Below are 16,027 nucleotides of genomic sequence, written 5' to 3'. Positions count from 1 at the left end.
TGCAACATGCAAACCAGTGTTGTGGTCAAGACCACCTAACCCAAGACCAAGCCCAAAGTGTATTGAGACCGAGACAAGACCAAGACTTTTAGGGTCCGAGACCGAGTCAAGACCAAGACCAGCGCCGAAATATGATCAAAATTACTTTTCAAATATATCTGAAAGATCCATATTCCCATAAAAGCACATAGATATTAAATACTTAATAAATTTAACTAATATTATTTTAACAAACTCTTTGTTCTCCTTTGCTTCCATCTCTGTGCTACGATTTGCGGTGGTCTTGTGCCATCCCTAAAAAGGTAACGCCCTGGGTGTTTACCCATGTTGCTCATGTCAGAAACCACCACTGTCTGCACCATTAAACATAGCAATTGAGGCAATGCCCTGACGGTAAATAACGCTCAACTATGAACACTGACCAAGTAGATACATGTATGCCAGTGGTTCCCAAACCTTTTGTCCTGCGCCCACCTCCCCCCCAGTGGTTTCCAAACATTTTCTGCCCCCCACAAATAGCTGTGTGGTTGAATGATGTGTTTTTGAGGGGGGGAGTCGACTTTTTGGGGGGCAAAATGAATCTATGTAGCTGAACATAGACAACAACTTAGCCTATAAGCTACTTGTTAACAAGCTTAAGGTGATGTATTGATATTAGCTAGCTAGTCATCTTTTAGCTAACTTTACCTGCATCAAACAGCTTTACTAAACAGTCTGTTAGTTTGGGGGGAAAACTTTGAAAAGTTCTTTGTGTTTTGCTGGTTTGCTGACATGATTCTAACACACCTGTGCAGCTCCACGTAGCAGCAGCAAGTTTCCTTCCTGCCGCACAGGTGTAAACCCAGCGTCATAGCGCTCATGTTGCGTTTACAGGCGGCTCGGAAAAACAGATTACCACATGTTAACAACTAGAGATGTGCCGATCAGGTGTTTTCCTGCCGATACCGTTTCCGATCAACCATGAGGGCCGATCACCGATACCGATCACATTATTATTATTTTTAATCATAAGCATCACCGGTTACATTATATGGAAAAAGGAACCATAAATTCACCTTAATTTAGACAAAAACTTGTTTTTAATAACTTTTTCCAAGAAAACAGGCATTGCGCAAATTGTACTGCTATCTGTAATACTATCTTTAACAGACTGAAAACATATGGAGGCTCTGAAGCGGCTAAATAATGCAAAGAGTCAAAATAAAACCTCTCAACATTGCCAAAATAATCAAGTATAAAACTTAACATTCAAAGGCAAATACAGGATCCATTACAATAAACAATCCTGAGTTACTGAATGAAAACTTCTTGATAGCATGGCGGCTAGCTGATTACTGCTAGTTCTGAGTGACTTTCTTACTGAGCGGAGTAATTATGCAGAACAAGGAGGATATTGATTATTTTTTCAGAGATTATCTGTCTCATGTTAGGACAGCGAAAGTTTTAATAGTATGTAAAATTTATTTTTTTTATGTTAGATGCTGCAGCTTTAAGCAGAGGTTCGGTGTGAGAGTCACTACCAGGTAGAGCAGAAGCGGCGCTCCGTCTGTAGCGCGTAGCAGCGGTTCAACAGTGAGAGCAGAACCAACGTCTTACATCGCAGCTCGAAGACTTAAATAATTTTCCAGGTTATTTGTTTAGCTTTCTGACCGTCATGCTAATCCGAGTGAGTGTTTGCAGCTGTGCGCTGCTTTACCTGCTATCTGATCCTCCATATGTCTTTTTTACTGTAGTAAGCCTCGATGTAGCCAAACTCCGTCAAGTATGGCATTGTTTTTATGCCATATTAGATTTGTCGTGTTGATGCATTTTGACGTGCTTCACTCCACATGCTTCAATTTTCTGCTGCAATACGCAAACTCAGAGCGTTATAGTTCCACACCACATCGCTTAGGATTTGTTGCTGCGCGCTTGCGCAGTGTTAAGGAACGAGGAGACCAGCTGCACAGGCATCCTGCGAAATGAGATGCAGGTGATCAGTTTGTGTGATCGGCAACAAGAGACCGTGATCGGTGATCACCGATCATACACTTTTTCACGGAAATCGGCCGATTTTGATTGGTGGCCCATCAATCGGCACACCTCTATTAACAACGAATTAAACGGTTTTAACTGCTGCAGAGGACACTGATATGGGAAGTGTGGAAGCCCCTACTGTATCAAATGGACAAGAGTTGGCCATCCTAAGGTAAAAACCCAGCGCATACAAAGTTTTTTTGTTTTTCTTTTTCATCCAAACGGCTTCCGCGACCCCCTGCAATGGCACGGCGCTTACCCTAGGGCAGGGTCCCCAAACTTTTTCCTGTGAGGGTCACATAACTTTTCCCTTATCTAGTGGGGGGCCGGAGTCAGTTTGTAACAGAAAAAGTGTGACGATTGCAGGAATGCCTAAATGTAAAAATGTATTGTTTTCCAGAAAGCACAATCAAATAACCCTCTCTGGGTTCTTCACAGAAAAAATACAGGAAATAACACTATTTATGAAATAAATACCGTATTTTCCAGATTATAAGCCGCCGATATCTCTGCCGTCTAGGTTTTCCACAACGATGTAGCAGCAGCAGAGGGGGGCGGACACCCAAAATTGGAGTCATAACATATCACATTTATTACGGTTGAAAAAGAAAAAGTTGCCAAGTTTAGATTTAACTGAACTGATTACGGTAGTATCCTTTGTGTCTGCTACTAGAATGTGGTAAATGAAAATGGGCGCTTTCTTTTTTTTTCTTCTTCTTCTTTAGATTTCAATGGCAGCTTATTGTTGCTCTACTGCCATCTATTGGATCCTAATTTCTATACCTCAAATTCTCATAATGATCAGAGTATTATTTAAAAAATGAAAAATCTTCTTTTTCCCCTCAATGCTATTTAACTGATCAACAACATTCTCAAATTTTAATTCCCTATTAAAACCTAATTCCTTTTTAATGGGAGCTTTCTTCTTTGATTTCCAATTTTGACTTTCAGTGATTCACTTCCTGCTAAAGAGCCCCCTGGTGGTTGAAGAAAAATTCTCATATAAGCCACACTGGGCTATAAGCCGCAAGGTTCAAAGCTTAGGAAAAAAGTAGCGGCTTATAGTCCGGAAAATGCGGTATATGAAAAAAAATCTAAATGCTCTCTGGTATTGTACAGGGGGGCGGACCAAATGTGGAGGCGGGCCGGATCCGGCCCGCGGGCCGTAGTTTGGGGACCACTGCCCTAGAGGGTGCACCCCACAGTTTGGAAACCTCTGATGTATGCTATTCTGACAGCGTATGGTAATCTGATAGAACAACGACTCTCAGTGACACTCCAGTCCTATCTAATATGTAAAGACCCGTGCAGAAGAATCATACTGCTCCTGAATATCGCATCACTACATTGCAGACTTTTGGACACAGCGTTGTCTCATATGTGCGACAAGTCAGTCAACACCTCCGCACAATAATTCAGAGCAGTGAATGACAACTTTTTTTCATCACAATGCTTATGTGTCTCTATACAGCTAGCTTTGCTAACATCACGTCAATGGAGCTTACCTTTCTTTGAGCTACTTTTCTAAGTGACGAAAAAAGGCGTAGTCCCCTCCGTCTGTGAAAGCGAAGCACTGCCGAGTTAGCTGTGGCCATCGGATTTCTTATGATTTATGCAGCGCTATTCTATTTCTGACTATTAGACAGACACCTTCTGCCGCTGAGAGAAAACCACTGTGCATGTCTTGGAGCGCCGCGTGCGAGTGAAAGGTGAGGGGGTGGGGGGGAGAAGGGAGGGGAGAAACAAACACTTTTGCATCCAGTGAAAACAAAGATGTTAACAAATAAACTGGATAGTATGCTGCATGTTTAGTGATATTTTCACAGTTGCGGTCTCGACCGGTCTTGAAATAAAATGCCGAGTCCTCAGCGCCCGAGATCGAGACCAAATGCGGTCAAGTTCGAGACGAGACCAAGACCATCAAAAAATGGTCTCGAGACCAAGACCGATCTCGAGTACTACAACACTGACGCAAACTTCCCCATTCACTCAGTGTGATATAGTTCCACATGACATCGCTTAGGATTTGTTGCTGCGCATTTGCGCAGTGTGAAGGAAAGAGGAGACCAGCTGCACAGGCAGGCTCCGAAATGAGATGCAAGTGATCGGTTTGTGTGATCGGCAACAAGAGACCGTGATCGGCGATCACCGATCATACACTTTTTCACGGAAATCGGCCGATTATGATCGCTGGCCAATCGATTGGCACACCTCTAATAATTACTCCATGTCTCATTATAATCGGAGAGCAAAGCGTGCCAGTTTAGCTCCTACTTACTTCAGAGGACAGACCACCGGGACGCTCCGTCTTGCTCCTGGGTTTGCCTGGCTTTTTTTCCGGCCAGCGAACCATTCCGCCACCCAGTGATCCTTTTTCAGACCACTTAGTCTCCTGTACCGCTCAAAAATGCACAATATGTCTAAAAATAATTTTAGAATATTACAAGGGAGTGCTGAGAAAAACACTAGACTCACAGCAAAACTCAGATTGCCCAGCTTTTAATAGCATGTAAACGGATCATCTGCACACAATTCTGGGAGCTTCCCCGAAGTGTCAAATGAGTGTCAAAAATACTTGTGCACTCGTAACTGGATGTGTGTGTAAATGCAGTTTTGTGTGTGTGTACCAGGTGACTTGTTTGTACTTTTTCAACATTAATAGGCGTAGGAGAAGATTTATTTTATTTTTAAGGTTTACAAATCCAGTACTACACACGCACAAATCTTTTTATGCACGCACAGATATTTTTAAGACTATTTTCACTCCATACTTTACCTACATGTAGCAACAGCTTGAATGCGCTAAAAGATTTCTAATATTTACATCCATGTCTCCTTGATCACAGGTCGCCTCTTTGGCAGGTCCAGGAGGGAAAGTCGAAGTGGAGCAGAACTTCCTTAACAGCAAGCTTAAGACTGTAACTGCTTATTTTGGCCACCTGATAAACCCTGATGCCTAGCATTTGCCGCTTAGGATTTAGGTTTTACGTCTTGTTTTAAATTTTCTCTGCAGAAATCCTAAAAGTCAAGTGAAAGCTTCTTTTTTATGTGCATTTTATCCTTATTTTTTGTACTTCTAAGCAAAAAATAAGGATAAAATTAAAGGTTTTATATTAAGTTACTTTTTGTAAAATTATTTTTTGAATTGCATGTAATAGTGTAGAAAATGTTTAGGACAAATTTGTATTAAAAAAACATGAAGTATGTCTTTTATAGGTTGTAAATGCAAGACTTTAAACATTCCAACAGTTTAATTAAACTTATCTGTACACTTAACAAGGTGATGCAGTGTGAAGACATTAATTGTTATAATCAGATCTCAAACCCTGAGGGTGGTTTGGATTGTTTATTAGGCTCAGCAACCTACTAAAGAAGGCTGGTTCTGTTCTGAAGATGTTGATGCAAAGAAGGATTCTTCATAAAATCAAAGTTATGGACAACCCTGACCATTCTCTTCATGAGACTGTTATCCAACAATAGCATGTATTCTTCAGGCTTCTTTTGAACACATATTTCAGTATCTACAATAATTTACATTTAATTTCCCTTTGAGATCAATAAGGTAGTTTGAACTGAATTAAGTTGAATTGTGCACTGAGTCAAGACACCTCAGCATTTTTGTCTCCGAGCATTTCATTTTAAGAATAGAAAAGGATTATCAAGTTTGGGGACAGAAGGGTGACTGCTTGCTTCTTAGCTGACAAACATGCATGTAAGTAGCCCAGTTTATAACGTACAGAGAGAGCATCATGTAGTTTATCACATAATGTATACAGCTGTATTCCACAAGTCAATGATCCTGATTCAACTGTGTTCTGCTGATTCCAGGACAGAACTGGAAATGCAAGGCTTTCATAACTGAAGAAACTCCAATATGTATTATGCTTTATATATTTATGACCACACCCTAATATTATGCATACAAGTGAAAAAGAGAGGGAAAACAGGTAGAGACAATAGAAACGAGATTACTCAGTGTACTATAATCAGTTATTTTGGAAGTTTAAACCTTTTCTTTTATTTGCTAACTGTCTCTGGATATTTTCATGTGCTATTTTAAAAACTTTTTTTCATCAAGCATTTCAAAACCAACAATTTTCTGTACTAGAGTAAGTAACTTTATTTTCATATTTGTTAATTTCACCATATCCTCTGAAAGTGGAAGAGAGGTAATCTTGCCTCTTCCTTGTGCCCCTAATAGCATTTAGAAAAACACTCTGCTCCCAAATCAAAACAGCCAATCAGAGCCACGAGGAGTGTTTTAGTGTGAACGCGATCATTGAAGTGGTAGCTACCCTAGTGAAGAAAAACAAATTGTATATTTCAAACATACTTACATTTGCTTAAGTACATTTTAAGTATATTAAGTATTAAGTACAATATAATAAATATAATTGTACCACAATACACTTTTAAGAAATAAATATACCACATAAAAGTATACTTTAAGTGAATATACTGAAATTTCAGTATGATTTAAATTTCATCTCAGTGTATACTTTAGGCGAATAAAGTATGCCTTTTTAGGTGCCTTAATCTTTTACTATTTTGTTAAAATGGCAAATAAAAAAAAGTTAATCTTTATAGTGGAACTTAATGTAATGTTGTTTAACAAAGAATTAAATGTGTTCATGTCTCAAAACATTGAACATTAACAGTTTAGTGAGAGGTTGTACAACAAAAACAATACTTATCCTTAACACTAAAAGTAGTAGGTATCTTCTGTTTCACATCTCTCCAACTGTGATCTGTTTTCAGTTTTTTACTAAAACACAGAAGCTGTTTTTACCCAATACATTTTCAGATGTATAAGAAGCCATCACTATGTTATGCAGAATGTTATTTTGGAACAACAAATTTTGTACATAGTGTATTTTAATAGTAGTTAAATTGTAGAAAATCACAATTCCGAAAAGTATTGTTTGTATATATTTGTAATATATTTTTAAAATGTATGTTTAAAATTTACATATATATTTTAACAAAGTGGATTGTTAAAATCCATCCATCCATTTTCTTCCGCTTATCGGGTCACAAGAATAGCAGCCTAAGAAGGGAGGCCCAGACTTCCCTCTCCCCAGCCACTTCTTCCAGCTCCTCCAGGGGAATCCCAAGGCGTTCCCAGGCCAGCCGAGAAACAGTCCCTCCAGCGTGTCCTGGGTCTTCCCCGGGGCCTCCTCCCGGTGGGACGTGCCCGGAACACCTCCCCAGGGAGGCGTCCAGGAGGCATCCTTACCAGATGCCCGAGCCACCTCAACTGGCTCCTCTCGACGTGAAGGAGCAGCAGCTCTACTCCGAGTCCCTCCCGGATGACCGAGCTTCTCACTCTATCTCTAAGGGAGAGCCCAGCCACCCTACGGAGAAAACCCATTTCGGCCGCTTGTATCCGTGATCTCGTTCTTTCAGTCATGGATGCCTGGATGTCCTACCCACACATTTCTTTAATAAAGTCCTGCCTGTCATTGCTAATGATCTGATCCAAATGGTAAACTCATCGCTCTCATCAGGTGTCACACAAGGTCACATGTGGGGTACCCCAAGGTTCAATCCTAGGCCCCCTCCTATTCAATATTTAAATGCTCCCACTAGTTCAGGTTATAACAGGAAATACATATTGTACACAGCTCTACATCACGATATCACCAGGTGACTCTGAACCCATCCAATCACTGAATAAATGAACAGATAAATGTGTGGATGTGCCAAAACGTTCTCTAGCTGAACAAAAACAAAACTGAAGTTATTATCTTTGGGCCTAAAGAGGAGCGATCTACAGTCAATGCACAGCTTCAGTTATTGCAACATAAAACCAGCGATCAGGCCCAAAACCTGGGAGTAGTGATGAACTGACCTGAATCTTCAGAGCCACATTATGACAATCACAAAGTTGGCGTTCTATCACCTGAAGAACATTTCCAGGATTAGAGGACTAATGTCTCAGCGCGATCTACAGAAACTCGTCCATCTTTAGCCGCATTGATTACTGCAACAGCGTCTTCACAGGTTTGTCCAATAAATCAATCAAACAGCTGCTCATCCAGAACTCTGCTGCTAGCGTCTCACTAAAACCAGGAGGATGGAGCACATAACACCAGTTATAAAGTCCCTACATCGGCTGCCTGTAGCTCAGAGAATAGACTTTAAAATACTATTGTTAGTTTATAAATCACTAAACGGATTAGCACCACAATACATTAAAGATCTGTTGTTGTTGTACCAATCGTCTAGACTAGTGTTTCTCGACCCTGGTCTTCACCGCCCCCCTATCCTGCATGTTTTAGGTATTTCCCTTCTGTCACACACCTAAATTGTATCTCTGGGTGATTAACAGGTTTCTGCAGGACTTGATGGTCATGCAATCATTTGAATCAGCTGTTCTGGAAAAGAGGCACATCTAAAACATGCAGAGCAGGGGGGCAGTGAGAACCAGAGAGAAACACTGGTCTAGACCCCTCAGGTCTTCTGCTTCTGGTCTGCTCTGCATCCCCAGAACCAGAACCAAATGAGAAGCAGCATTCAGCTTCTATGCACCACAAATTTGTAACAAACTCCCAGAAAACTGTAGCACAGCTGAAACACCGAGTCCCTTTAAATCGCGACTTAAAATCCACCTGTTCAGAGTTGCTTATGGCTAAATAAGGGTCCAATCTGCTTGTGTCCCACATCTCCACACTCAAAACACTTCATCACACCTAAGCTTGCATATACCATATATCCCTCCTCATGTTTAACATGGAAAGAGATATCGAACATCTGGGTTGGTGAATCCAGATGCATAAACATTTGTCTACGCAAAGACAGAACATGATTAAGTTTGGAATCTGTACATCCCAAACTGACAGTCTTGAACCACCAAGCCAGTCTTCTGAAGCGTTTCAGCACCTGCACTAGCACCTTGTTAGATACAAATAAATGATTCTGTCTTTTTCCTCTATCTCTTTTAGCTGCTTGCATGCTCACATGGACACACACATGTAAGGGTAAAGAAATTACATCACATGGGAATGCTGTCTTTGTGGGGTAACTTCTGTAGGAGCCAAAAGCAGTGGAAATCTACTGCCTGGGGCCACTTTGTGTTGTCCCTTAAAGGAATCCAGGATTGGTTGTAACATTAGACTTTATTTGAAAAATATTTATTTTAGACGTAATAACACTGTAGGCTATTTAGTTTTTATAAATTTTAATAAAATATTGTCACATGAACATCGCCATCGCCACACTGCAATGCATTCTGGGTAAATGACATCTAAAGGTTGACTGCGTTGGCTCCATCCAGCCAAAACGGCAATGAGTAACATCTTTAAGCCTTTTCAGTTTAAACCGGAACACGTTGAAAGCAATGGGAATGTAGAAATCACAAAGTAATAATGAGGATGCAGGTATTTTACTGCTGCTACCTTCAGCTTCATAAATGAAACAATGAATGACACATACCTGTGGTCGGAGTGTATGATCTGGTAAGGTGTTTTGTAACTGTGTCGGATCTGGTAACAGCTGTCTTTGGTCAGGATCAGGACTTCGGTTTGGAAGTAAACACCTGCGGTACTACTGCCGCAGAGCTCTTGGCATTTAAAAGAGCTTCCGGTGAAGTCTGTCTGATGTTTCTCCCAGCATTTTTTGCTCTCTAGTCAGCAGCAGTGGGTTTTAGGCACTTTGTGGATAAAAACTGTCAGCATGGCATTTGTTTTTAGCTTGTAAAGGTAACGATCAGCTGTTGGAGCTTTTGCCAGTTTTGCTTGTACAAATGAATCAAAGTCTTCTGGAGAGAAATGTTAAGAGCACAAATGTAGGTTCTTTGGACGTTGTGTCCAACTCTCTCCCACTGTGCCCTTCTTTCTTTCATGTTTGAAGCGATCCAGATTCACCTCACTGTTTTCTTTTTAAGTTATACCCAATAGTGACGTATGGCATTATCTAAAATTACACCAGTCAAACGCAATATGATAACAACTCGGATAAAGTCAGCCTTCCTGTGTTTGCTCTGTAAATTAAACAGTAGACACACCTGCATCATCAGCCCAGCAACTGAACAAATGGTGAACTCCATGGATAAAAATATAACAAGAAATATAACATTTTTGAAGAAATGATCAGCTTTGGCAAACAAAGCATTTTTTTTAGTTAGTAGGAAAATTACATTTTTAGGCCAACAACTTTAACTAATCTTGGATCCTTTTAAGGATTGATGGCAGTGGACCAGGCCTATAACAGTAAAATATTCCCTGTTGTTCTTAAACAGTGTTATCTTTTTTTTTTGGCTTTAATAAGCCATCATCACTAGTCATCATCAACAGGGCAAAACTCTGGACAATGTAATCCGGGTGGACGGAACAGCTAAAGGAGAAATTTGAAACTCATTTATTCCACTCCCACTTTCAACAAGTTGAGTAACAAACTCTGGCTGCTTGACAGAAACAACAACCCCCACCCATTCATACATAAGACATATAAAATGTTTCCGTGTCCCACTTTATTTTCAACTGCTAACAGCACCTACTTAACAAAGGCTGTGGAACCACTCTGTTTCTCAATGAAAGGGACGGTGTCCTGTCACAATTGTGCTTAAACCAAACCACAAAAATACCAATCTCTCATAACAATCTAAAAAGAACAGAAATAAGTGAAAAAAAATGTTAGAACAAAAGTTTTATATCAGTCCATTCACCACATGCAGTACAACTTCAAGCATAGAGTACAAAAAAAGAGAGAAAGAAACACATAAGGGAGTGAAGAGAGAGCATGATGTATGAAGAAAGACATTTAGATAAGTGGATATGGAATAAAGAAAAATAAGTCTGTAAATATAAGAATTTTTGTGGAAAATCTGGAAACGAACATTCTGTATGCATCTGATCAGATATTAGAGTCCAATGTTACTTATAAGAACAATAATAGGCCTGTCACGATAACAAATTTTGCTGGACGATTAATTGTCTAAAAAATTATTGCGATAAACGATGATATTGTTTCAAGACCTTAATGGAAATGACTAATAATACATGCGATTTCCGGATAGATGCACCTTATTTTCAAAAGAACACGTTACACTGGAACTGATAAACTAAATAAAACAACCAAAAACAAAAATAAAATGGATTCTCAGTCTCCATTAACAAAAAACGTACTTGAATAAAAACTAAACAACATAAAGCCAAAGTGGAAATAAATACTGCATTCAACCAAAAGAGTGCAGATTATGAAGTCTGTATAATATATTGCGCTTCAGTAACCACTAGATTTAAATAGAGAATACGGGCACATCCGACTACTTAATGCAGTAGCATTAGGTAGTCGGATGTGCCCGTTTCGCCCCTATTTTCCCCCTATGATAATCTTGGATCTAACCGATCATCCTGCAGTGTGTGGTGTGTTAAGGTAGATCGTCGTGGCCGCTTCGATCTAAATCAGGGGTTTTCCCCGTCTGGGAGCTTAACGCAGCCCGTTGAATGTGACAGGAAGCCAATCAGAAAGCGCGGATTCTCCTCCGTGCTTTCTGAGGGGAAATTACAGAGGGGAATCCCAAACAGCTGACACGCACAACATGAAGTCCAGAAGACATCGGAGATGATATGTGGAAACAACATTAATGTTTATTCAACATTTGCAAAGAATATAGAAATGACAAGGGGATGAGTTGGAGCTAAATTGCTACCGCAATTAATAAACCCGGTAAGTTTTCAGCTGTTCTTCGTTAAAGTGACATAAATAGGTGATAATGATGTTCATTCAGTCAGGACTTTACGCTGACTCTAGTCACATGCATCACAGGTAGATTCTAGTAATGCAGGGGTCCCCAAACTTTTTCCTGTGAGGGCCACATAACTTTTCCCTTATCTAGTGGGGGGCCGGAGTCAGTTTGTAACAAAAAAAAGTGTGACGATTGCAGGAATACCTGAATGTAAAAATGTATTGTTTTCCAGAAAGCACAATCTAATAACCCTCTCTGGGTTCTTCACAGAAAAAATACATGAAATAACACTATTTATGAAATAAATATCGTATTTTCCAGAATATAAGCCGCAGATATCTCTGCCGTCTAGGTTTTCCACAACGATGTAGCAGCAGCAGAGGGGGGCGGACACCCAAAATTGGAGTCATAACAGGTCAATCAAATATCACATTTATTACGGTTGAAAAAGAAAAAAGTTGCCAAGTTTAGATTTAACTGAACTGATTACTGTAGTTTTCTTTGTGTCTGCTACTAGAATGTGGTAAATGAAAATAGGCTTTCTTTTTTTTTCTTCTTCTTCTTTAGATTTCAATGGCAGCTTGCATCCATTATTGTTGCTCTACTGCCATCTATTGGATCCTAATATCTATACCTCAAATTCTCATAATGATCAGAGTATTATTTAAAAAACGAAAAATCTTCTTTTTCCCCTCAATGCTATTTAACTGATCAACAACATTCTCAAATTTTAATTCCCTATTAAAACCTAATTCCGTTTTAATGGGAGCTTTCTTCTTTGATTTCCAATTTTGACTTTCAATGATTCACTTCCCCCTGGTGGTTGAAGAAAAATTCACATATAAGGCGCACTGGGCTATAAGCCGCAAGGTTCAAAGCTTAGGAAAAAAGTAGCGGCTTATAGTCCGGAAAATGCGGTATATGAAAAAAAAATCTAAATGCTCTCTGGTATTGTTCAGGGGGGCGGACCAAATGTGGAGGCGGGCCGGATCCAGCCCGCGGGCCGTAGTTTGGGGACCACTGTAGTAAAGCATTGATTAATGCCTGATTTTAAAATTAGTTTACTGAACTTGTAGCCATTATTTTGTGCCCATGTGGCTGGACACCACACGGCACGATCGAACCGTTATACCTAGGATTTCTGTCTGCTAAGGTGTGGTCTCTCAGGGTTTGAAAATGGGCCGACAACTCGTGTAATGTGCGCTGGACATTAGACTAAGGAAATGAGGAAGGGAGGGTCAGTGGAGAGCACCGGAGCTGAGCCTTTTTTCATTCAGTGTCATCAACAGAAAAAAGGCTGGAAGAGACGATAAAGCCGATAATTAAAATGAGGTCGATAGGTTTAATTTATCGTCCGATTAATTGATTTATCGTTTATCGCGACAGGCCTAGACAATAACGTTTTGAATTTGACCATTTTCATCTTAAATCAGCAGTTTCCTCAGTGCCTTCTCAGGGGTTTTTTCTACACAGTTAAACATACAAGAAAACCAGTCAACCAAATTTACAAGTGTGTTTTGGATCGTTTTTATCCATGTAACATGAAGAAAACTATGTGGTTCTACAGTGGCTCATAAAGAAAAAATATAGGGCAAGTCAGTGTCAAACAGCATACTATTGCACAAGAACAAAAAAAAAATATAAATGCATTTCAATAAAATGTCCAGAGTTAAGGTGAAGCTAAACATGTAACTAATAAACATTCCTTTGCAATAACTTATTAAATATCTGGTTTCAAGAGACTGATACTATACGAGTCCTTTTAAAATAATTCCCAAAAAATTATCTGACCAACTTAAAACATAGTCCAGTCAGGGGTTTTCATGTGTCTTAAGAAGTAAATGTAGTGTGGAAACATAAGAAAACTACAAAAATACCTAAATATAAGAACCTGTTTGAACTAACTGGCCTCAGTTTGCATTTTAAAACCAACAGCTAGAAGAGTCAATGCTGTCTGTCATGTAAAATGCAGCCTTATTGTGTTTCATCAGCTGTACTTACAGACCAGCCAGAACGTACACATCCAGGGTTCAATCAAAGCCCAGGCCACAAATCTTTAAAAATATGGTAAAAACAGATACAATTTAAACAATTACTACAATTATGAATGTTTTGTGGCATAAAGATGGATACAATGTGTCACATTTTATGGAGATCAAATATAAACAGAAAAATACATAAATATATAAATAAGTCTAACATAAAGCTAATAAAAATAATCTTGACACTTAATAGAAAATTTATTTCAGAATGGTAAAAAACAAAACTGATATGATCTAAGACAATTTCATTCTATGATTTTATGGCACAATCCTGTGAAGGGTTTTACTTTGTTGCATTGTCCATTTAGGAGAAACCATTGTAAAATAACTTGTGGTGTGCTTTGTGCCATAATACTATCTCTATATCTGTCCACAAAGTTGTTTATTTTTAAAATAAATGCTCATACATGCTTAAGGTTCCACAGTTTGTCACTTCCCAAATACTCCCAAAGCTTGGGAAAAACAAAATAAAAAATCGACCCATGTCCATGTGTGACATTTTCAAGGGATTTCCAGACTTCAGATGAACCACTCCTTCTTGCTCTCATCAATAGTTTCAGTGAAGGCCGGGTCATTGACAATAATGGCTGCATCAGCACAGTTTGCTGAGTCTGCTCCCTTGGCCTCATTAGTGTGGTATGAGCCCTTGTGACGAAACATGTGGCGAATCACGAACACCAGGATGCACAGCACTGTCAAGATGACCAGGGAGATAATACCTGAGAAAGAAACAAAACAAAAGATATGCTTAGAAGGTCAAAACTGAAAGATGACGAAGTATAGAAATCGACCCAGAGAGTGAAGATATTAATGAAATACACACGGCCTAGTGCAGCAAGTTGATTTTGTTAATATAATGAACATTCTCAAATCTTGAGGTGGAACATCTTTTATTTTTACTGGTACTATTTGTGTATTAATTTCCTTATTTGTGTTATACTAAGTTGGTAACAAATTAGTGGATACAACGCTAATTATTGTATCCACTGTGTCCAGTGATTTGTGTCTCTTGTTGCTGTTTTAAAGGGTTTGTTCTTACATAGTTCATGCCAAATTAATGTCTGGTACTGGACTGCTTGGATACAATGCGTTGTCTATATTTTATTTTATTAGGCCCGATCAGCAAAGTGCTGCAAAGGCCTATTTTAATCTCAGGTTTTCTTATTATTTTTCTGACAAATTCCAGGACTTTTTGGATGCTTTAACATATTCAAAAACTCGCCAAACTTCACCCAAAATTGTCCCTCAACTAAAGTTTTCAGATTCCAGTGGAATCGCAACTGAGCGTGGCCAAACTGCTCTACAGTGCCCCCTAACGTGAGATAGGACAAACTGTAGGTCATAGAGATCTGAAATTTGGTATGTAGGTAGATAACCTCAAATCAATAAAAAAAAAGTCCTGTACTCCCTAAAACAGGGGTCCCCAAACTTTTTCCTGTGAGGGCCACATAACTTTTCCCTTCTCTGCTGGGGGGCCGGAGTCAGTTTGTCAGGGGTGAAAGTAGTTTTAAATTCTTGGGGGTACTATGACAAAAAAATATATATACACATGTCTTTGTGTGCTTTGTAGTTTCTGAGCTGATGAATTTTTTTGCGAAGCAATAAAAGCTGGTAGCTCTTGAATTGCTACAGAATAAAGCTGTATTTTCAGCCCACTGGCTGCAATGTTGACACCTTGAGATGCCATGAGACCTAAACTCTGAACATCATGGAATGGAGAGCATCCCAGTTTTCCATGTCTGACATATAACAATTTATTTTATCTTTTAAACTGGTTATATTGATCCTGTGTCCAGACAGAGGGACAATCAGTAGCCCAGCATCATGACCTGTTTGTTCTGARGATCCTGCAGCTTCCACTTCTCTTCCTAACATGGCGCCTCCTCACTCTGACTCTCATACTGACAGGAGGAACCACAGAGCTCTGTTAGGTTAAAGCTCATCTTCTGAAGTTGGGATATTTTTCTCCAACAGGTTCCAGAGGAATCACCTCAAACCAGATGTTGGACTGGATTTTATTTCAATGTCATTTGTGAATGTTAGAGCCTCATTTTCAACAGTGGAGCTATAAAGGTTGAAAAAGGTTATTATTTTAGAGAAAGTCTCATCAACATCAATATTTCCACTAAATAAGAGGCAAAAAAAATTGTTTGATATAAAGGAAAAGCCTCTCAGACTCTGAGCTCAAAGCACCAAACAATTTTTTTATATTGGACACTTAATTTAATTTCACATAATTATCGCGGTAGAAGCCATTTGTTTGTTAAATACTTAATGAAAC

At 39.3% G+C, this 16,027-nt stretch overlaps 2 protein-coding genes across 3 annotated transcripts in view; one reads left to right on the top strand and one right to left on the bottom strand.

Moving 5' to 3' along the window:
- tgs1 (trimethylguanosine synthase 1) overlaps positions 1 to 5,297 on the top strand; it is a 105,947-nt gene extending 100,650 nt beyond the window's left edge. For both annotated transcript variants that reach the window (XM_017310108.1, XM_008433524.2), the window contains one exon: positions 4,863 to 5,297. In XM_017310108.1, coding sequence (XP_017165597.1) covers positions 4,863 to 4,976 — 114 coding nt within the window. In that variant the 3' untranslated portion in view covers positions 4,977 to 5,297. The remainder of the gene's footprint in view (positions 1 to 4,862) is intronic.
- Positions 5,298 to 13,215: 7,918 nt separating this feature from the next.
- Positions 13,216 to 16,027, bottom strand: part of cntnap2b (contactin associated protein 2b) — a 96,792-nt gene continuing 93,980 nt past the window's right edge. Inside the window, exon 25 of the mRNA XM_008433525.2 lies at positions 13,216 to 14,465. Within this exon, the coding sequence (XP_008431747.1) occupies positions 14,266 to 14,465 (200 nt within the window). The 3' untranslated portion in view covers positions 13,216 to 14,265. The remainder of the gene's footprint in view (positions 14,466 to 16,027) is intronic.

Source organism: Poecilia reticulata, linkage group LG17 (genome assembly GCF_000633615.1).
Source record: "Poecilia reticulata strain Guanapo linkage group LG17, Guppy_female_1.0+MT, whole genome shotgun sequence".
NCBI classification, from domain to species: Eukaryota; Metazoa; Chordata; class Actinopteri; order Cyprinodontiformes; family Poeciliidae; genus Poecilia; species Poecilia reticulata.
This window is presented reverse-complemented; position numbering and strand designations above follow the sequence as displayed.